Source organism: Pelobates fuscus, chromosome 3 (assembly GCF_036172605.1).
Source record: "Pelobates fuscus isolate aPelFus1 chromosome 3, aPelFus1.pri, whole genome shotgun sequence".
Lineage (NCBI taxonomy): Eukaryota > Metazoa > Chordata > Amphibia > Anura > Pelobatidae > Pelobates > Pelobates fuscus.
The window spans coordinates 326764885-326788969 of record NC_086319.1 but is presented as its reverse complement, the minus strand read 5'-3'; the positions used below and the strand labels follow the sequence as shown (position 1 = coordinate 326788969).

At 44.3% G+C, this 24085-nt stretch overlaps 1 protein-coding gene across 1 annotated transcript in view; it reads right to left on the bottom strand.

Moving 5' to 3' along the window:
• Nucleotides 1–15562, bottom strand: part of FSD2 (fibronectin type III and SPRY domain containing 2) — a 71972-nt gene extending 56410 nt beyond the window's left edge. The window contains exons 1-2 of the mRNA XM_063448993.1: nucleotides 15435–15562; nucleotides 3484–4516 (exon numbers count right to left, since the gene is read on the bottom strand). Coding sequence (XP_063305063.1) covers nucleotides 3484–4476 — 993 coding nt within the window. The 5' untranslated portion in view covers nucleotides 4477–4516; nucleotides 15435–15562. The remainder of the gene's footprint in view (nucleotides 1–3483; nucleotides 4517–15434) is intronic.
• Between the last annotated feature and the right edge of the window lie 8523 nt (nucleotides 15563–24085).

Below are 24085 nucleotides of genomic sequence, written 5' to 3'. Positions count from 1 at the left end.
CCACGAGACGAGGCTGCGTGTTGAGGGTAAAGTGAACTGACTTTAATGGGACCACACTTCACCTTTTATGACAGTCCCCATGCAAGGGGCACTCCCCCTGGACCTGAGAGTAAACCACAGTAGAAACAAATACACAATCACATTGGCTCTCAGATCCAGGACACTCCCATACAAACTAGGTCAATCCCTCCTCAGTACCTTGGAGATAATTGAGTCAAGTACTGTATTAACTCATTGCCGAAAACAGTTCCATAGAATCGCGGCTAAGTGCCGCTGGAGGACCGACCAGTAACCGCAAAGTTTTCATGCCGAAAATAGTTCCAGGGCATTCGCGACTAAGTCCCCCTGAAGTCTATTTGTGGTTTTGGTCCATGCGAACGGCCACCAGTGAGATAGGGTTCGGTTCTATGGAAAGTGCCGAACCAGGGGGAATAAAATATGAGTCTTTACAGTCGCTGACCTGGCCCATAGTCTTTTGGCAGGAGGCTGGCAAGCAGGTCCCTCCAAAAGCCCGTGGCGAGGTTCTGTTTGCCACACCAGCCACTCTAAGATCCAGTACACGTTTATCCTTGCTATATGTTGACACTCTGTGTGTTGGACCTCTCTGTATTCCTGGTAACTTGATGATGAGTCAAAATAGGACTTTCTTTACTGTAACAGTAGATACATTTATACACAGACCCCCGACAGGAGTGTCGTTAACTAAAACAATACAGGTCTCACCCAGGCGCCTCTGCGTCTGGGAGATAACTAGTTTGATAATCTAATCTAATTAACCTTCAGACATTAGGGAGCTTTAACAAAATACCCCAAAACATATATTTCTCCACCAGTAAAAACAGGTTTGACCTGCCACGTTTGAGTTCCTGACTGATGACTAGTTCCATGTGGCCAGCCTCTGTCCGCAGGACCTAGCCTTCATAGATAGGGTACCAGGTGGATGGATTTCAGGGTGCTTGGTCTTAAAGTCTGCTAGGAGAAAAGCAAGAGCCACAGCAAGGTAATTATAAGTCTTTTCATCTAGTTAGGATATTCTCGTAACAGCAACAACTTTCCCTTAGCACAAAGCCCCAGGTCCAGACGGCTTCTCAAATCTCTACTATTCTTGCCTCCTCATTTAGGTACACTATTCAACAAAATTACAAACACTGGCTAGATCCCACAAGAAATGTTAGCAGCCCACATTATTAGGTATATCCACCACGACACGTGTCAATTTCCTCTGCATTTTTCTGGTCAATGCAGATACCAAACTGTTTTGTAAAATACTAGGCTGAACAAATAACTTCTGAAGTTGGTGTCCACCGAACAGCCAGGATTTGTACCAGGCAGCCAAGTTTCAGCCATTACTAGGTGTGTACTTGCCCTTTTTGAAATAGCTCATTGAGAACACACACCCTGCCTTTTCGTAGCCTTGGAACGCGGGACAGGCTTTTCATAAAATTAACTGGTGCTACATTCACTCAGTACCGCATAAAATGTGCCTTCCGCAGGTCTTCTTACAAGCAATACTTGCTATATACATGCACCCCTCCACAAAAATATTTAACTCAGGGTTCCTGACAGACACTTTTACATCTCAAATGGAATTTTTCCAGTAGTGTTACCATTTCAACCTTGATTTTTATTTTAGCCCTGGAGCCACTGGTTTACAAACCTATCGCATCTCCTCTAGGAATGCCTACCCTAATAGGCGACCAACTCATTTCACTTTTCACTGAAGCTATCCGCCTTACTTTGACTGACTCTGTGAAGTCTCTACCTGCTCTCATGGTTAACCTAACAGCATATGGCACTATTTCTTTCTACAAGAACAACATTTTAAAAACACAAATCCTATCAATTGATCTCATGGAGATGGTTTTACTGACCTTCAAACTCTTCACCCTTTCGACTGGAGCTCAAAATTCATATCCTATGTAGGAATCAACTGATCACCCACTTGCACTTGCTAATCGAAGAGAACCATAACTGCTTACTTAATAAACTAAATGCTTTGCTCACAAAATCTCTTGGATGGGACACACTCACTCAGTCAAAATGAGCTTTATCCGCTTAATACTTTATCTTTCCCACACACTACCCATTTAACTGCCTAAGTCTATTCTCTAAACATCTCAATAGATCTTCAATTCCCACATCTGGAGGAGACAGCCGCTTTGATTAGCGACTGGAATGCTTTGACACCATCCAAGAGTCGGCGGGATGGGAGTCCCAGTCATTAAACTGTATTATATAGTTTTCATTATGGTTCACATTATGGTAGCACTATGCAAGGAGAATGCCCCTCTCTGGTCTAGACTGGAGCAAGCTTATGTTTCCCTTTTCAACATTCCTTAACTATTTTTGGGATTGACTACCTGAAGAATGTGTTGTTTGTTTTGTCACTCTAGTGCTTCTGCCATTCTACACTGAAGGCATGGATGTACTTGCATGGGTTACAGCAAGCATATCAAAGGTATGGGACCTCTACCGAGCAAACAACCTGATACCTTTTGCTGAAGTAGTGGCTTTCAAGAACCTACCTACCAAATACGTTTTCACATACCTTCATATTAAGCATTTGCTTCATAATCAGTAAACAGCCTTTTACTTTTCACAAAACAATGCCTTAGACCCCAAGCTTAAATAAGGCCGTGTCCACCTGTTATCATGCAGTTGTTCACTTGAACTCACAAAACAAGACTATACTCCAATATGAAAGAGATCTTCGGCAATCATTCCAAATGCTTATCTAGGATAAAGCAATGTCAGCAATGTATGGAGTCTTTAAATATATTGCACACTAGGAGAGCAGCCGCAAACTACTATTTAGACTGGATGAAGATTCAGGCCCTCATCAAGGAAACAACTAGGTTGCGACAACCCCAAATCTACCTGCTTGATAGTACACATTCTCATAGCAGCCAAGAATAACATTGCCAAGCATTGTAAGTTTAGAGCTGCAACCCCCATATGCCGATCTAGTTCATACACTATAGGCAATCAGAAATCACAAAAAAATTGCGTACAGGACTCTAGGCTCACTTCCCAATTTTGAGAGAATATGGTGTAACTGGGACCATTACTCATCTCACCCATAAGCCCTTCAAGTCTTCCACTCCCCTATCCGACCCACTCCCCTCATTCTTCCCTTTATAAAATGTCAGCAGAGAAAATGTATGCTGCACATCTAGTTTGATATTCATCAAAACACACATTAGTTGTATACTCTGTAAATTAACCGTTTATTTCTGGATGCATTTTCTGTTATGTTATATTTAAAAACCTTCAATAAAGATCATACATTTAGAAAAACAACAACCCATAATATTAGAGTAAGATGGTATATTCACTCACTGCAATTATAAAGTGTTTAAAACCAACTGTTGTTTTTAAGATCCAATATATGCTAATGTTTTTTTGCAAACTTTTATTTTTATATTGCTTTTACTAGGCAATAATTATAATTATTTTTATATACATAATATAGAGTTGTCAAACCTTGATGTTGTCAACGGCAGCTGTTATTTGTGTGACATCATGATCTTTGTGAAATCCAAATAGCTTGTCAAATGCCCTGACAGGGGTTATACATGTGATGCAGAATATATCAGGAGACTCAGGAAGTTCACTTCCATAACTAATCTCATCGGTGGAGACCATGGAAGCTTGGTTCTTCTCATGGTCAGTTTGCTTATTTTTCTGGTCCGAGTAATTTTCCTTAAATTCTTGTTCTTCGCCTTTGTGGTCTCCGCTGTTTTCATCATCCTGTTCACGTTGTCTGTCTTTATGTCCATCTTCTGGTTGTCCATCAACATAGTCAACGTGTCCAAGTTTAGGTAGTGATTCTTCGCCTTCCGGCTCTAGAAGAGGTTCTCCATTGTTATCAAAATGTTTGTCTTCCAGTTCCATATTTCTGTCATAATTTTTGTTGTCAAGAGACTCTCTATCATTTTTAAGATTGCTGTCTTCTTTAATCTCTTTGTCATCATGAAAATGCCCTTCTTTCTTAACCTTCAGTTCAGCATCTTGGACATGAGGGCTTATGTTTTGTTTGTAAAATGGCTGTATTTTTTGTGTATAGGCATTTGTAGATTTAGGTAACGAGGGATCTGGGTGTTTGAATGTCATATGTGGGAAAAACTGGATTAATTCTTCTTCTTCTTTGTCATCAGAAAGTCCATATTGTTTTGCCAGTTCATCCACTTCTTTTTGTAAATTTAATTGTGCCTGCTCTGTACTAAAAGCCCATTTTTCTTCAACCACTTGTTGATTAAGTTTTTCTTCTGCCGGATGCAGGTTAAAATCTTCAGGAAATAGTTTTAATCTCCCCTGTGAATCATACAGATCTGTGTGATAAAATGTCAGGCCCTCAGGCTCTGGTTCATTGTCCTCTTGTGCAATCTCATATTGTCCCCCCTCTTCATGCTTAACTGTGTCAGTATCTTCTGGACTGAAGACTTCAGATGTGTCAAGTACATCCAAATCCATCATTAAATGCAGAATAATTGTTCTATGTTTATTTCTCTCTGGTCTAATAAAAGGGATTAAAAATTAAATACAAAAGCAATACTAATAGTCATATTGTAACTGCTTGCCCTTATTAATAACAATGCAATTCTATCTATATATTTTAGACCAGTTGAATGCATTTTAATGAAATTACAGGTTTTCACAATACTATAAAATACATATTTGAATATTGAAGTCAGTATGTCACACATATTACAATAGTCAGAGCTCCAAACACAAGAGGAATAGCGGTTTTAACTCCATTACAGCTTCCATTTGTATGTCAACAGTGAATTTTGCCCTTTTGGCAAATTATCAGCACTATAGAAGCACACTGCTGTGAAGACTATGTAATGCAGTGAATTGTATAGAATTCTGTGTACTTAATCTAGGTACATAGGCCCCAGTCTCTCGAGAGACAGGTGGGACAATAGCTGGTGCCTTAATAAAATACTTATGGTACTAGATGTGAATTATATTTTGTTCACGGCCAAGGCAAATGGTATAATGCATGTGTGATATATTCACTAAACACAGGGCCGTATTAAGAGCACACTGGGCCTGGTGCTGACAATTATGATGGGCCTAATTACGGAATCTTATTGACCAAAAACACTAAAACAGTCATACCTCCCAAGCGTCATGTATCTGATGGACATGGTGCTGGAGGGAAACTCGTAGGATGCAGAAAACACATACTCTATGCTAATCTCTCTCTAATTTATGCTTTCATCTTTCAAGTAAATCCATAAACCTTAACAGCAGTGTCCAGTGAAGCAGGAAGTCAATGGGCGGGGTAAAAGGGTGGGCCACTGGTGCGAATCACGTGACCAGACCTGCCAAAAGGGGAGAACATGTATGTCTGTCCAAAGAATTTGAAGGACAGCCTGGCATGAATGCATGTTAGGCTACCCGCCAATCATGCAGGCTGTCCAACTAAGGGCATACTATGCAGGCAGCACCCTGAGCTTAACATAAATGCGTCTAATGATGCACTCACTCCATGCTTTCTAAGGACTGTCCCATAGCACTCGCTGGTCCACTTGTCTCCTTACCTTCTTACTAGCAGGCAGAAGTTCCTGGTATATAGTCTGAGACAGATAAAAGGTGTATGTAGTGAGTGTAGAAGAATGGGGACATGCCACAGTGTTAGAGAGACCAACGTCTGCATTACCTAAACTAATTTTATTGTCAGCCAGTCCACACAAGTTTTGTTCCCATACATCCCTCTTAAGCTTCCAAACTTAAAGGGACACAATAGTCACCAGAACAACTACAGCTTATTGTATTTGTTCTGGTAAGTAAAATTATTCCATTCAGGCCTTTTGCAGTAAACACTGTCTTTTCAGAGAAAATAACTCCACTGGCCACTCCTTAGATGGCTGCTTCCTGGGGCAGTAATGCCTAGTGTGTAGCACTGCCATTCAGTGTCTCCACCCTCGGCATGCAGACACTGTACTTTCCTCATAGATATGCATTGATTCAATTTATCTTTATGAGGAGATGCTGATTGGCCAGGGCTATGACTTGTGCTGGCTCTGCCCCTGATCTGCCTAGTTGTCAGTCTCAGCCAATCCTATGGGGAAGTATTGTAATTTGCTCAGACCACCACTTCTGATGATGTCAGCAGACAGTCAGTTCAGAGGCAGAGCCAGCAGCTGCAGACTTGAATACAAGTTGTATTTTACTATACTTAGGGAGGCAAGAAGGGGCCAGGGTGGTGGTTTTAACATAATAGGGTCAGAAATACATGTTTGTGTTCCTTACCCTATAGTGCTACTTTAAGCAAGAGTATGTGAAGAGTAGTTAGGGTTGCCACATTTCTTGGAAAAAAATACCAGCCTTAATCATTTGTATAATCACAAGGAGTGACATCAGAGAAAATTGTGTAAAATCACCAACAAACTACTCACAGTTTGATTCTGCTGTATAGATTGATTGCTCCCAGTGTCTCAGTCTCACAAGTCACCCAGTTTCTCAATGTCCCTATGTATCACAGTGTCAGTGTCCCCATGTCGCCCAGTCCCCTAGTCTCCCAATGTCTCAGTGTCTCCATTTCTCCCAGTGTCTCAGTGTGTCCCCATGTCACTAGGATACTGGGGACACTGAGAGACATGGGGACACTGAAACATGGGGACACTGAGACATGGGGACACTGAGACCCAGGGACACAGAGACATGGGGACACTGAGAGAACCGGTGACACTGGGAGACATGGGGACACTGAGACATTTAGGGAAACTTGGAGAAATGGGGACACAGACACTAGGGACACAGACACTGGGAGACATGGGGACATTGAAACATTTGGGGACACTAGGGACACAGAGACATGGGAACACTGGGAGACTAGGGGACACTGGGAGACAGAGACTTGGGGACACTGGGAGACATGGGGACAGTTGTGGACATAGACATGGGGACAATGGGACATATAGGGACACTGGGAGATATGGGGATACTTGGCACACTGAGACACTAGGGACACAGACACTGGGCAACATGGGGACACTGAAACATTTGGGGACACTAAGACACAAGTGACACAGAGACATTGGAACACATACATTGGGAGACTAGGGGACACTGGGAGACTAGGGGACACTGGGGACACTGGCTGGGAGACAGACACTTGGGGACACTGGGAGACATGGGGACAGTTGTGGACATAGACACTTGGACATATAGGGACACTGGGAGACACGGGAACACTAGGCACACTGAGACACTAGGGACACAGACACTGGGAGACATGGAGACACTGAAACATTTGGGGACACTAGGGACACAGAGACATGGGAACACAGACACTGGGAGACTAGGGGACACTGGGAGACTAGGGGACACTGGCTGGGAGACAGACACTTGGGGATACTGGGAGACATGGGGACAGTTGTGGACATAGACATGGGGACACTGGGACACATGGGGACACTGGGACACATGGGAACACTAGGCACACTGAGAGACATGGGACAGACACTGGGAGACTTGGGGACACTGAGACACTAGCGACACTGGATGGGGGACATGGGGACACTGGGAGAAACAGCGTCCCTATGTGTCTCAGCATCCCCATGTGTCTCAGCATCCCCATGTGTTTCAGTGTCCCCAAGTGTCTCAGTGTTCCCAGGTCTCCCAGTGTCTGTATCCCCATGTGTCCAAGTGTCTCAGTGTCCCCTAGTGTCTGTGTCCCCATGTGTCCCCTAGAGTCTCAGTCAGTGGCGTACATACCAGGGTCGCAGGGGTCGCGGCTGCGACCGGGCCCGGCCCACCAGGGGGCCCGGCCGCCCTGCGACCCAGGTATGTACCCACAGGGCCAGCCTCTTCTGCTGGGGGGGCCCAGGAGCCGGCCACCTCCGGGCCCCCCGAGGCTGGCCCTGCTGTCACCCGGCTGGCTGGCGGGCGCGCGAGGGAGCACTGTCCCCTGGGTGCTCCCTCTTCAGCTCCCTCGCGCACCGCACTGAAACCGGAGCCAGAAGATGACGTCATCTTTCGGCTCCGGCATCAGTACGCGGCGCGCGAGGGAGCTGAAGAGGGAGCACCCAGGGGACAGTGCTCCCTCGTGCGCCCGCCAGCCAGCCGGGTGACAGCAGGGCCAGCAACACCACTGGACCCCAGGGAATCCCCCCAGCTCTCCCACAGGTAAGGAGGCTGGGGGGATTAAATAAAAAAAAAAACGTTTGAGTGTGTTAGTGTTAGTGAGTGTGTGTGTTAGTGTTAGTGAGTGTGTGTGTTACTGTTAGTGAGTGTGTGTGTTAGTGAGTGTGTTAGTGTTAGTGAGTGTGTTAGTGTTAGTGAGTGTGTGTGTTAGTGTTAGTGAGTGTTAGTGAGTGTTAGTGAGTGAGTGTGTTAGTGTTAGTGAGTGTGTTAGTGTTAGTGAGTGTGTGAGTGTTAGTGAGTGTGTTAGTGTTAGTGAGTGTGTGTGTTAGTGTGTGTTAGTGAGTGTGTGTGTTAGTGTGTGTTAGTGAGTGTGTGTGTTAGTGTTAGAGTGTGTGTGTGGGTTAGTGTTAGTGTGTGTGTTAGTGTGTGTGTCTGTTACTGAGTATGTTTGTGTGCGTCTGTCACTGAGTGTGTGTCTGTCAGTAAATGTCATGTCTACAAATGCTCGCAGTTTAGGGAATAAGATCCATGAACTTGTGGCAAAAATGGCAACTGATAGTGTAGATTTAGTCGCTGTTACTGAGACATGGTATAATGAGAAAAATGACTGGGACATAGCAATACCAGGGTACTCTTTATATAGAAAAGACAGGGAAGGCAAGAAAGGGGGAGGGGTGGCCCTCTATGTAAAGAATAGCATAAAATCTAGCCTAATAAAGGTTAGTGAGGCGAACATAGAGTCAGTTTGGGTTACGTTAGAATTTGGTAATCACACAGTAACTCGTGTAGGTGTGATTTATAGGCCCCCAGGACAAATTGAAGAGTTAGATAATCTACTAGTTGAAGAAATAGCTAAAATGACAATGAAGGGGGAAGTTATCATCATGGGTGACTTTAATCTTCCTGATATAAATTGGAAAACAAAAATAGCTACTTGTGCCAGGAGCACACATATTCTAAACTCCCTACTGGGATTGTCTCTAAAACAAGTCGTTGAGGAGCCAACTCGTAAAGAGGCCATACTAGATTTAGTGTTAACAAATGGAGATTTGGTATCAGATATTACTGTAGGTGAAAGTTTAGGATCCAGTGACCATCAGTCAGTGTGGTTTAATATAAGAACAGTGACTGAGTCACACCACACAAAAACAAAAGTTTTAGACTTTAGAAAAACAGACTTTTCCAAAATTAGAATATGTGTAAAGGAGTCATTATCAGACTGGAGCAATTTAAATGGAGTCCAAAAGAAATGGGATTATTTAAAAGTTGCACTACTGAAGGCAACAGAAAATTGCATTAGGCTTGTCAGTAAAAGCAAAAAATTCAAGAAACCACTGTGGTACTCCACAGATGTAGCCAAAATAGTAAAAAACAAAAAGTTAGCATTTAGTAATTATAAAAAAACCTAGAGTGAGGAAGACAGAATGACCTATAAGATTAGGCAGAAAGAGGCTAAGCAAGTTATAAGAGCTTCCAAATCACACACAGAAGAGAAAATAGCACAGTCAGTAAAAAAGGGGGACAAAACCTTTTTTAGATACATAAATGAGAAAAGAAAAGTAAAACAAGGATTAGTTAGATTAAAAACAAAAGAAGGAAGGTATGTAGATGAGGATAAAGGTCTAGCTGACTGCCTCAATGAATATTTTTGTTCGGTATTTACAGATGAAAATGAAGGAAAAGGGACCTCAGTTAAGAAAAAGGATAAATGAGTCATTTATTACACGTGAGTTTACAGAGGAAGAGGTTCTATTTCAACTGTCAAAAGTAAAGACAAATAAGTCAATGGGACCTGATGGAATACACCCAAAGCTATTAAAAGAGCTTAGTGGTGTACTAGCAAAACCATTAACAGATTTATTTAACCAATCATTGATAACAGGAGTAGTCCCAGAAGATTGGAAGTTAGCGAATGTTGTGCCCATTCACAAGAAAGGTAATAGGGAGGAGTCGGGCAACTATAGGCCAGTAAGCCTAACTTCAGTAGTGGGGAAAGTGATGGAAACCATGTTAAAGGATAGGATTGTTGAACATCTAAAAACACATGGATTTCAAGATCAGAGACAACATGGGTTTACTTCAGGGAGATCATGCCAAACTAATCTTATTGATTTTTTTGATTGGGTAACTAAAATGATAGATCAGGGTGGTGCAGTAGACATTGCTTACCTCGATTTCAGTAAGGCTTTTGACACTGTTGCACATAGAAGGCTTATCAACAAACTACAATCTTTGAGTTTGGATTCCAATATTGTTGAATGGGTAAGGCAGTGGCTGAGTGACAGGCAACAGAGGGTTGTAGTCAATGGAGTATATTCGAAGCTTGGGCTTGTCACCAGTGGGGTACCTCAGGGATCTGTACTTGGACCCATTCTCTTTAATATTTTTATTAGTGATATTGCAGAAGGTCTTGATGGTAAGGTGTGTCTTTTTGCGGATGATACTAAGATATGTAACAGGGTTGATGTTCCAGGAGGGATAAGCCAAATGGAAAATGATTTAGGTAGACTAGAAAAATGGTCAGAGTTGTGGCAACTGACATTTAATGTGGATAAGTGCAAGATAATGCATCTTGGACGTAAAAACCCAAGGGCAGAGTACAGAATATTTGATAGAGTCCTAACCTCAACATCTGAGGAAAGGGATTTAGGGGTGATTATTTCTGATGACTTAAAGGTAGGCAGACAATGTAATAGAGCAGCAGGAAATGCTAGCAGAATGCTTGGTTGTATAGGGAGAGGTATTAGCAGTAGAAAGAGGGAAGTGCTCATGCCATTGTACAGAACACTGGTGAGACCTCACTTGGAGTACTGTACACAGTACTGGAGACCCTATCTTCAGAAGGATATTGATACCTTAGAGAGAGTTCAAAGAAGGGCTACTAAACTGGTTCATGGATTGCAGGATAAAACTTACCAGGAAAGGTTAAAGGATCTTAACATGTATAGCATGGAGGAAAGACGAGACAGGGGGGATATGATAGAAACATTTAAATACATAAAGGGAATCAACACAGTAAAGGAGGAGACTATATTTAAAAGAAGAAAAACTACCACAACAAGAGGACATAGTCTTAAATTAGAGGGACAAAGGTTTAAAAATAATATCAGGAAGTATTACTTTACTGAGAGGGTAGTGGATGCATGGAATAGCCTTCCAGCTGAAGTGGTAGAGGTTAACACAGTAAAGGAGTTTAAGCATGCGTGGGATAGGCATAAGGCTATCCTAACTATAAGATAAGGCCAGGGACTAATGAAAGTATTTAGAAAACTGGGCAGACTAGATGGGCCGAATGGTTCTTATCTGCCGTCACATTCTATGTTTCTATGTTTCTATGTTTAAATGTGTGCGTCTGTTCATGAGAGTGTGTGTGTGTGTGTGTGTGTGTGTCTTAAGCACTTACCTTTCTCCAGCGCCGGACTCCCTTAACACTGGGGATCTCTCAGTCCCCATCCGCCTCTCAGCTCCGAATGCACATGCGTGGCAAGAGCCACGCGCGCATTCAAACCGCCCATAGGAAAGCATTACTCAATGCTTTCCTATGGACGTTCAGCGTCTTCTCACAGTGATTTTCACAGTGAGAATCGCAGAAAATCCTCTAGCGGCTGTCAATGAGACAGCCACTAGAGGCTGGATTAACTCTCAGTGAAACATAGCAGTTTCTCTGAAACTGCTATGTTTTCAGCTGCAGGGTTAAAACTAGAGAGACCTGGCACCCAGACCACTTCATTGAGCTGATGTGATCTGGGTGTCTGTAGTGGTCCTTTAAGTGTATGTGTTTATGCATGCACTGGCATACATACCGCGGTCGCACGGGTCGCAGCCCTGCGACCAGGTGCCCGCCGCCATGTGTTGCGGCCCCAGCCTGCGCAGAGTAAGCGCTCGCGGGGGGGGGGGGCCCGGATCAGTTTTCGCACCGGGGCCCCATGGGTTGTGTGTACGCCACTGGTCTCAGTGTCCCCATATGTTCCCTAGTGTATCAGTGTCCACATGTATCCCCTAGTGTCTCAGTGTCCCCATGTGTCCCTGCTGCCTTTCCCCCCATCCCTCACTTACCTGAGCTGTAGAGCTCCTGTCTGGACTCTGTGCTGTGTTGCTGCTCCCCACGGATCAGTGAGTAGTAGAGAGAGGCAGGGATATGCATAGACATATAATACCTAGACGCCGCATTGACCGCTACTTCCTATTGGCGCTGATGTGCCGCGGGGCCACCATCTTGGATTGGTCACAGTGTGATCTGCAGCATAGACATATATAGAATATTTTGTCTATGATCTGCAGAGCAAGGTCCCTTAAAGTAAACATGGTTAGTCTTAAAATCCACCCGGAGGGTGTATAGATCCAGTAGCATGATGTTTAATCCTGGGATATTAAATAAAATTAACTGACATTTGCTGCTTTAAGACCTCTGTGGTTATTTACGTTATCGACTAAGTTTACTCAATACATTGAGATTATTTGAATTTCCAGAATAAAACCATGCGTTGCATTTGGATTTAGGTTTGCTAAAATTAAAAGTTTAGTGAACTAACCCCGCAATCTATCATTTTAATATACATGTTTTAAAGTGGGACTGGATCTTTGCCTGATTTGTAATGTATTTACTTTTCACCTATTTTTAACTAATATGGATTTTGGAACTGTGCAAAATAAAATGTAGATATCTACAACTCTTTATTATTGTGAGCTCTGTCTTTTGCACTTTGAAGTCCGCATGGAGATAGCATAAAGAGAATAGGAGAAATCAAACAATCACATCACTATTTACTAAAGTGAGATTTGTCACTAAGACAAAGTAAATTAAAAAAAATAGGGACAGAAGTCCTAATATATAGACATATAATACCACACCGGGTGACCGGCTCAAAATGGCGCCTGCATTTCATGGCCCCCCGAGGTCAATACGGCATCTAGGTATTATATGTCTATGGGGATATGCTGTAACTTCCTATCCCTGCCTCTCTCCAAACACAGTGACCCCTACTGGCTGGTGCTGGTATTGCAGAGTAATCTCCACCTATTCTGAGAAAAATACCTGCATTTGTATTGCCGGTATTACTGCAATACCGGCATGGCCAGGCAGCCTCAAATATTGGCGGTGCCAGTAAAATACCAGTCAGGTGGCAAACCTAAGAGTAATGTGTGTGTAAAAAAAAAAAAAAAATTTTAAATGGGCCTATTCCATGGGCCTGGGCCTGGAGCTGCAGCTCCATCAGCCCCTATGTTAATCCGGCCCTGACTAAACAGTCAGTTGTGATGATTTGACTCCTGAGTTTAATAAAAAAATTAAAACATTTCCTCCATTTCCTCTATTTCTAAGATGATTTTCATGGCCTATATTTTATATGCCAATTTTCATCTCAACAAAGCTCCCAGTTCACTGAAAGCATCTACTGAATGAAAGAAACTACTGAAGAATGCCTACAATATGAAATAAAACGCTTCATAGAGTGCATTAAAGTTCCCAACATTGCTTCTGTTCTGCATCTATAGTGCTACCATTAAAGATTTTACGATTTTATGCAACCTGCAATATGTTTTGAACTGGAAAAATGGTCTAATGGATCTTGTTAGTTTGGCCACTTTAACACATTAAAGTAACACTATAGGGTCAGGAACGCAAACTTACTCCTGACCCTATCGTGTTAAAACCAACATCTAGCCCCCCTGAGCCCCATGCCCTCTTAAATATAGCAAAATCATACCTTTATTCCAGTCTGCTGCTGCTGGCTCTGCTCCAAATCTGCCTGCTTGGCTGACATCATCAAAAGTGATGTTCTGAGCCAATCACAGGAAAACATTGGATTGGCTGTGCTTGTCAAGGAGGCAGATCAGGGAAGAGCCAGCACAAACCAAACACAGCACTGGCCAATCAGCAGCATCTCATAGAGATGCATCTAATCAATGCAGCTCTATGATAAAAGCTCAGTGTCTCTATGCAGAGGGTGGAGACACTGAATGGCAGTACTTCACAGTTTGCAGCACTGCCCCAAGGAGCACCTCTAGTAGCCAACTGAGAAGGGGCCAGTGGAGTTATCCCAAGGCCAGAGATTGTGGACTACATCCCCCATAATGCTCTTACACCCATAATGCTGGAAAAGCATCATGGGAGGTGTAGTCCAAAACGTCTGGAGTGCCGAAGGTTGCCTATGCCTGCCCTAGGCTATAACGTAAACACAGCCTTTTCTCTGAAAAGACAGTGTTTACTGCAAAAAGCCTGAAGGGACTGATTTTATTCATCAGAACAAGATACTATAGTGCCCGTTTAACTAAACAGAATTGTAGTGGATTAATAATCATATGGCAAAATTCAGTCTAAAATTACCAAGCTGTGATTATAGCCGGGTTTCAAAGTTTCTTCCAGTTCAGCTTTTTTTCCCTAAAATTTGTAATAAAGTTTTAATTTCACAGTTTGGTATTTAGTGAAAAGAAACGTAATTTTATGCATTCATTTTGTACATTTTGTGCACAAAACCATCATTGTATTTGAAAGAAAATATGTTAAAGAAATAATTTTCTATTTTCACTTATTCTATTTGAGGTATTTAGGAGGTTATGTATGAAGATGCAATTTTGGAGCAAATTTCAAAAAGTGAAGTTACTACCATGACGACCATGGATGTTCCTGCTGATTGTCCTACATTTAGAACTTTGCCCAGAGTAACATATTTCCCAAGTGTTCCTACTTAGGAGAGACAATCCCTATTTTTGGTCCAATTCCCTCTGTCGCTCTTTTCTATCCTATGTCCTCTTTTCTTGGAGCTCCGTATTGTTGGTGTGTCTGAGTGTATAACAGAGCTTTACAGCAATAATGCTCACAGTAATGGGTCTTTAAATTACAATAAATGTGTTTAGAAATCAGTCTGTGTAATAAGATAATGTTTTCTTGTTCTCAATTACATTTTAGTTGCAATTAGTAAGTCACCTAAAACTTCTCAGTACAGCCCCGCCCCTCCACACTGCCATTCACACCCCTAAAATGAAAGTTTCCCTCTATGTGCATTCGACAAGCTGGGAGGTATGGAATTACACTGTACACATAACCCTCATTGTGCTTTATTTATTAACAAACAGCTCTTATTATGAAGAAACGCTGGCTTTTTAGATAGTGATAGTAATAAAATGTAATATGGATATATCCAAGTTTTCAGGAGTACTGCATGCAGTATTAACAAAATGAAACACCAAATCAAACTATATATACCAACAGATTTGGGAAATTCTGCACATATCACACACATATTTAGACTCTGTGGCTACATATTAAAATATAACGAGTACAATTACGTAATAAAAATATAGAAAAAAAGTTTAAGAGATATAATCCAGTTATTTACCTTTAGATCTAGATTCTGTGCTAATTCACACACAGGAGATGCAGAGCTGTGTTGCTAGATAAGAGGCTTGAAATCCAAAAGTAATTTTAGACATAGTGCCCAGAAATACGGATACTGAAGCATTGAGGGACTGAGGTAAATATAGGTCTCATCCAGCTGTCCTCCTCTCCTCAAATATCAGTGGGAAGTGTTTCAGAGTCGTGTGACATAGAATAGCTCTTAGCATTCACAGCTAGATACTGATAAAACACAGAGGTAAAGAATCAGGAATAGTCACTAACTTTGGATATAAAATGTAAATTTCTAATGTGCCATCCCATGCACAGGAATAGTGTTCTGGATGTGCAGTAATTTCAACCTCTGTTACATTTATGATCAATTTCTTGGATGTGAGAAATACAATAAGACATATATTGGTATTCATGAAATTATTATTTTTAAATTAACCTATTAAAGATTATGCACAGTGCGATTTGTAACATATGTGCAATCAAAATATCAGATTTCATACAATTCTACATTTTTTGTTTAAACCAAAGGAAGAACTAATGAACATACTGCCCTGGTGCAAAAATAATTTTTATTAACCTCAAAAGTGACCAACTGCCGACCAAAATGGCTGCATAAAGGTTGGCTCCGGTGTCCTGAGCTCCAAAACCAGCAACACACCAGCATTGAGAGCCTGTCTCAATACCACAACGCAGGATGGCACACCACAAAAAAATCCTCTACTAGAGCCAAAAAACTAAAAATGTTTCAGCAAAAAGCTCACTTTCGCTCACAACGTCACATGTATGCTGTGATGAAAGTACTATGCCTCTTGCCTCAGGACTATGGGCCCTGCAATATACCTTGCCCAATGCACTTTAAAAGACTCCTGTGTTCCTGTGCAGTATGTACTTTTGTACTCCAGACAGAGAGACCAACCGGTAGCCCTAATTCTCTGGAACTGTTTTGGGCATGGGACCATGTGCACGGTGGGTCAAAAAGAGACTTCCAGGAATTTCCTGAACCCCTGCTCTGACCTGGGTGATTTTTGGATATGTTGTTCACTTTTATTGGGATATGTTATGTTTTGGGGTACTTTCTGAACTTTGTAAACATTTGGTTTTTCTGCCAGGAGATAATTGAGTAAAGTCCTGTAAGTAACTCAATTATCTCCAAAGCAGAGGGGAGTGATTGTGTGCTGTACATGGGAGTGTCACAGACTGTATGTTTGTTCTGATTGGTTTATGTCCTATGTGTTCCTGTGCCCCATCAGGTCCAGGGGGTGTTCCTCTGGCCTGAAGAATTGTATAAAAGCCAACCTGAACCATTAAAGGTCAGATCATCTTGCACCTTCATGAAGTCTTGGCTCATGTTTTGGGGATTGGAGAACTACACTCTGGGGATTGCTATAATCACTATACTCCCCTGAGTATAATCACTAAGCTCTTGTAAGAGCTGTTCCTGCTATGCTCTCTGGACTAGCAGAGGCCTACCCCCTGGAAGCTGGATCCTGGTCTTGGGTCTATGGTGGGTGAAGGACGGCGAGACCTCAACCAAGCTGCGGCGGTTCGTGGGGTTAACGGTGGTTATGGTGTTCCAGTGCAGTGATTATGGTACTCGCCAGTAATAGGAAGTAGTGATTGACGGAGGTACCCGGTCGGGGTGCCAGGCGGTCCGTCACAGATGCTCCCAAGATGGCGGTGAGGACTCCAAAGCAAGCACCCCGGCACTTGACGGTGAGGCCCCAAGCAACCCAGCTCAACTTACCAAAGACGATCTGAACCAAGCCCTAGAAGCCCTCCAATAAACCCATTACCACATGGCAACATACCGCCGATGCCCTCCACAAAGAGGTGCAGGAACTGGGCAACAGTTCATCTCACATCGAACAGAAGCTGAGCGAGTTTGCTACAGCCCACAATGATATGGCGGATCACGTCCAAACCATGGAGCATAAGCTGGAACCTATGGAAGCCAGAATGGCAGACACCGAGGATAGAGCACATCGCAACAATCGAGGTGTCCCTGAAACAGTACTAACAGAAGATCTCCAACTCTATTTACACAACCTTCTACACGCATATGCTACTATATGCTACTTGCGGACAGGGTTAATCGAGTTCCAAAACCGAAACATCTACCGAATTCAATCCCAAGAGATGTACTTCTCTGTGCACATAATTTTCATATTAAGGAGTTAATATTCCACACTAGTCACAACAAAGCGCAACCGCCAGTGGATTAAAAGACAGTGAAGATTTTTGCGGACCTGTCAGCTTCGACCCTGAGGAGACGTAAAACCTTCTACACGGTGCTGGAGGCTCTGAAAAACCACGGCCTGAGATACCGCTGGGGATACCCCACCAAGCTGTTAGTCCATCATGACAGAAGATTTAAAACCATCCAAACACCCAAAGAGGGCCTGCGTCTCCTACACATATGGGGAATCCCTGCCCCGCAGCCCGAAGACCATGCAGCCCCCAAGGGACAGCTATCCCTGGAGTGGCAAGCACAAAAATAAACAAATGGCTGTCGAACACAGCAAGTATTACAATACACTGACAAACATCTAAACCACTTATAGATTTCCCATTAAAGGGACTCTACAGTGCCAGGAAAACAATCAATTTTCCTGGCACTGCAGGTCCCCTCTCCCTCCCACCTCCCATCGCCGGTTGCTGAAGGGGTCAAAACCCCTTCAGTGACTTACCTGAGGCAGTGCCGATGTCCCTCAGCGCTGCTTCTTGGTCCGCCCACGCGCCTCCCCGTCACCACGTGAGCTGGCCAAGGAGACTGATCCCGCCCGCCGGCGGTGAAGACCTAATGGGCATGTGCGACAATGCCGCACACGCACATTAGACCTCCCCATAGGAAAGCATTGAAAATGCTTTCCTATGGGTATTTTAGCGACGCTGGAGGTCCTCACATAGCTTGAGGACGTCCAGTGACGCTATAGCACAGAAAATCTGTGCTATAATCCCGGAAGTGCCCTCTAGTGGCTGTCTAGTAGACAGCCACTAAAGGAGGAGTTAACTCTGCAAGGTAATTATTGCAGTTTATAAAAACTGCAATAAGTACAGTTGCAAGGTTAAGGGTAGTGGGAGTTGGCACCCAGACCACTCCAATGGGCAGAAGTGGTCTGGGTGCCTGGAGTGTCCCTTTAACCACCTGACACCTCAGTCTATTCTATTTATTCTGTTTTCCTGTTCCTCCCTTTACATCTTTATCTTACTGTTGTAAGTTACTATCACATTGCCCTTCTATGAGCATCTTTAGTTAATGTTGTTGCTAAACATGCACCATACCATTGATATTCCGGTGTAAATACTAAACCTGTACGAGCAGCACCAGACACATACCCTGCTACAATAACTCCTGATAGGTTGCCACGCTCCACGCAACCCCACATACAGTCGCCTAATATCGCCCTGAACCCACTGACTACATGGGTCCCACTCACCCAGCAAACCGCTCCAAACAGGCGCACTGTCAGCCCAACGATATGCTCAGGGAACGGAGTATGACTATACACTCCACAAATACCACCATAGTATACGTACTCCAACTATGAATTAGTTATATAATGACCTCACCATCACTGCCTCAAAACAGATGGACATACACTGCAGCAACAACCCTCAAGTCCACCCCACTGAGTTCAGGGGAGAAGCAATGTCCATGTCCACTGCAAGGCATTGTTTCCTCTTAACACCCTAATCCTGCAAGCTTTCTTTACCAAATACTAAGGAATGCCACAGGAGATTACGCATCTCCTATCCTTCACGGTGTGGATACCCTGCACAAAGACCTATAAATGGGTCACATTGTATATATTATGTCCTAACAAACTTCTTTCCCACCCCATCCCCAGTTCTTACTTACCCCTACTGCCCCCCAGGGCAACACCTATGCCCTTCAAAGTCTCCCAGGTACTCAGATGCAACAACCACTCAGGGCCGGCGCTTCCTATAAGGCGAACTAGGCAGCCGCCTAGGGCGCCATATAGGAGGGGGCGCCCTGCGCCCCCATCGCCGGCCCTTTAAATGTTGCAGCTGCCTGTGCGCTCTATAGAGAGCGCTCAGGTGGCTGCCGCACTGCCTCACCTCCCCTTCCCTGCAGCGTGGCCGAGCTCCTCTCCGGTCCGCGACCCGCCCGGACTGACAGGAAGTGCACACTGAGTGTGCACTTCCTGTCAGTCCGGCTGGGTCGCGGACCGGAGAGGAGCTCGGCCACACTACAGGGAGGGGAGGTGAGGAGAAGATTACAGGGAGGGAAGGGGAGGGGGGGAGAGAAGATTACAGGGAGGGAAGGGGAGGGGGGGGAGAGAAGATTACAGGTGTATGTTCCCACAGTGCAGTTCTGACCACCCTGTGATTTTTTTGTTTTCTTTTTTGAGTTCAGCCAATGCTATAAGCAAAGGGTAATCTGAGGTTTACTGAGGTTTACTGTGGTTTACTGAGGTGAAAGATCAAGAACTGTCAATTACAGGGAGGGAAGGTGAGGGGTGGGGGGGGGGGGGGGAGAAGATTACAGGTGTATGTCCCCACAGTGCAGTTCTGACCACCCTGTGATTTTTTTGTTTTCTTTTTTGAGTTCAGCCAATGCTATAAGCAAAGGGTAATCTGAGGTGAAACTGAGGTTTACTGAGGTGAAAGAACAAAGAACTGTCAATTTTCCTGTCAGTTCCTGTCAAGTGTCAGTTCCTCTTTTAACAAATTCACACAGGGCCTTAGAGGGGCACCATTAGGTGGCACAGGCGGCCACCTAAGGGGGCACCGGCCCTGTGTCGGCTCAAGATCCTGCTGACCGGCAGGAGGGGACATCCAGTGTCAGGAAAATACCCATAGGAAGGCATACATATTTGTATTATAGGCATGTGCATGCGGAAAATTTTCGGTTCGGTTCGGCATTTCGAAATTCGGGACTTTCGCAATTCGGGACTTCGGCAATTCGGCACTTCAACACTTCGGAACTTTGGCAACTTCGGCACTTCGGAAATTGAGCAACTTCAGAACTTATCTTGCAGCTGCTTAGTAGATAACTCCCTAATTCCCACAGTATTAGGGAGTTATCTACCAAAAGGCTGAAAGACCTAAATTGGTCTTTCAGCCACATTTACTAATACTAAGTAAAAATTACTTAGTATTAGTAAATTTTGCCCCTACTCGCTATACTGTGAGTAGGGGCATGTTTAGTAAACAGTGAGCAGCCTGTGGCTGCTCACTGTTAAAAAATAAAATAAAAAATAGGGACCTATTGCCCCCCCCTACCCCCATCCCTGAGCGGTGGGTGGGGGCCCTAAATACTAATAAGGGGGGGACCTAATGTCCTCCCACCGTGCCCCCAACCCCGAGTGGCGGGTGGGGGCCCTAAATTGGAATAAGGGGGGGACCTAATGTCCTCCCCCCTGGCCCCCACCCCTGAGAGGCAGGTGGGGCCCTACAGTAAAATAAGGGGGGCCTAATGTCCTCCCCCTGGCCCCCACCCCTGAGCGGTGGGTGGGGGCCCTAAATACTAAAAAGGGGGGGACTTAATGTCCTCTCCCCTAGCCCCCACCCCTGAGCGGTGGGTGGGGGCCCTAAATACTAATAAGGGGGGGTACCTAATGTCCTCACCCCTGGCCCCCCACCCCTGAGCGGCGGGTGAGGGCCCTAAATACTAATAAGGGGGGGACCTAACGTCCTCCCCCCTGGCCCCTACCCCTGAGCGGCGGGTGGGGGCCCTAAATTGGAATAAGGGGGGGACCTAAATACTAATAAGGGGGGAACTAAGGTCCTCCCCCCTGAGCGGTGGGTGGGAGCCCTAAATACTAATAAGGGGGGACCTAAAGTCCTCCCCCCTGGCTCCCACCCCTGAGCGGCGGGTGGGGCCCTAAATACCCATAGGGGGGACCTATTGTCCTCCCCCCCGGCCCCAGGTGACTAGGGGTCCCCAAACCCCTAGTCACTCCCTCCCCCCCAAAAAAATTTACTCCCTACCTACCCCCCACACCCTAAAAATAATGAGGGGGGGACCTTTAACTAAGTACCTTACCTTACCATTCGATGTTTTCTTTCTTCTAAAATCTTTTTTCAGCCCCAAAAAAGGGCAAATAAAAATCCATAAAAACCAACGCAGTTAAAAAAAAAAACAAAAAAAACAGAGTGCAAAAAAAATAATAATCCATCTTCACCCGGCGAGGGCTCCCCGCAGACTAAGCTCGGCAGGGCGGGGGAAGGCTTAATAAGGCTCAGAGCACTCTGATTGGTGGGTTTAAGCCATCCAATCAGAGTACTCTAACAGGTAAATGAAGAGACTGACAGGTAAGTCTCTACATTTACCTGTCAAGGCACTCTGATTGGTTAGTTTGAAATCCACCAATCAGAGTGCTCTGGGTCATTTTACACAGCGTGGGAAAGTTCTTTGGAATTTTCCCACGCTGTGTAATTTGACTCATAACTCTCTGATTGCTGGATTAAGTAACCAATCAGAGAGTTATGAGTCAAATTACACAGTGTGGGAAAATTCCAAAGAACTTTCCCACGCTGTGTAAAATTACACAGAGCACTCTGATTGGTGGATTTCAAATTAACCAATCAGAGTGCTGTGACAGGTAAATGTAGAGACTTACTTGTTTTTTTTGTTTTTTTTCATTGCGTCGGTTATTATGGATTTTTATTTGCCCTTTTTTGGTGCTGAAAAAAGATTTTAGAAGAAAGAAAACATTGAATGGTAAGTTTGATTTTTTTTTTTACAGGTACTTAGTTAACTCCTTAAGGACTGGCCTGTTTTTGCGATGTTTGTACGTTAAGAACCAGAGCAGTTTTGACACTTTTGTGGTGTTTGTGTTTAGCTGTAATTTTCCTTCTCTCATTTACTGTTCCCATCCAAGTTATATATTGGTTTTTTTTTTCAGAACAAGAAGGGTTTCTTTACATACCATTATTTGTATCATGTCATATATTTTATTTAAAAAAAAATAATAAAATATGGTGAAAAAAACAAACATGTGTTTGGACTTTTACTTGAAAAATATTTTACTTATTTACAAAAGCTAATGAAAAAAAATGCTAAATAGATTCAAAATTTTGTCCCGAGTTTAAAAACAGTGTTTACATGCTTTATTGGTTTTTTTTTGCAAGTTATTGGCCTATAAATACAAGTAGGAAATTGCTGTTTCAATATATATTTATATTTTAAATTTATCAATAGTGACATTGTAACACCATTATCTGTCATAAATCCCCGAATCACACCTCACATGTGCATATTTTTTTAAAGTAGACAACCCAGGGTATTCAATATATTATTTTTCTTAACATATTATTTATAAGACAAACAAAAGATAAGGGAAGTAAACCTTTACCATATAGCGCCTAATGAAATAGGCGTTTACTGGTATAGGGAGACTTACCCAGTACCTAATGGAGACTCCAGCAGTCTCCAGGGGCCTAACCCCAGGTTATATATAAAACAAGATGAAAAATGCAGAGAGAATCAGCTGCAAAAAGCAGATGTATCGGGGGGGGCGGGGCCGGACTGCCGAGCTGAACGGTCGCAGGCATGCAGAGCTCCTGCAACACCGCAGTAAAAAACGACTATAAATCATGCTTTTAAAATGAACAACAGATCTACAGCAACAAAGCCCAACACAGAGGGACGGCTGGATCCGGGGAGAGGCTGGCTCCAAGAGCTACAGTCCCCTGGAGGAGAAATTAACGCCAAACTACTTGAGGCCTTCTCCGGCGGTGAGTGGGGCAGACGGCCGCTGCCCCACTATCCCGCAACACAGCACCCAACCTGGGGCACGAATCCGGAGGGTTCCGGCCCCGTTACCCCCCCCCCATGGACCGGGGGGGTGATCCCGGTCCCCACTCTTGGGACCTGACAGCCGCTGGCTGTTTCAACACAGCAGCAAGGCCGCCAATCCACCCAGACACCACTACTAAGATGGCGGAGGCCATGTGCGATGGCGCCAAGACCGGAGCCTTGACGGGCCACTAATCTGCTGCTGCAGAAACTAGAGGGGACAACCACCAAAGCACGGATACTACCCACAGCCGCCCGTTTGCAGGCACTACCGGACCTCACCAAGCCTCGAACTGACCCACAGAGGCCTCCTAGAGTACCCTTCCTTCAAGCCAAAGCCTGACAGCAAAGACCTACACTCACCCCGCGGAAAAGACAGGCGACACTTCAGGAAACCCGACCGTCCGACCGAGACCGGGGCTGGTGTCTCTGCCGCACACCTCTGCTGTAAAGCCAGCCAACCTTCCCCAGCATGCCGTAAAAGAACCGCGGATGTTCCGCCTAAATTTTCCACCGACCCACACCCGCATGTTTTGGGGACTATACAAACACCCGCACTGACAGAAACCAGGGCGCACCGTTAACAAAAACGGCACAGCTTTAATTACAGCCACCCGCCTGTCAGCACCCTCAGACCTTAATCAGCAAATCACCTCCACCATGACTAGACTCAGAAAGACCTCCCGCGGGGTCCCGGTGCCTCTTCCCTCCTCCGGGCAGGGTAACAAGCAGACCCACAGATACATCGGCTGCCCGCAATCATTACCGCACCACAGGGTTTACCGACACTTGGAGAGGCAGAAGAGCACTCACCTCAACTGCTACAGTGGAGATCCCCACAGGCGGTAAGCACACAGCAGTGACTTCACCAAGCG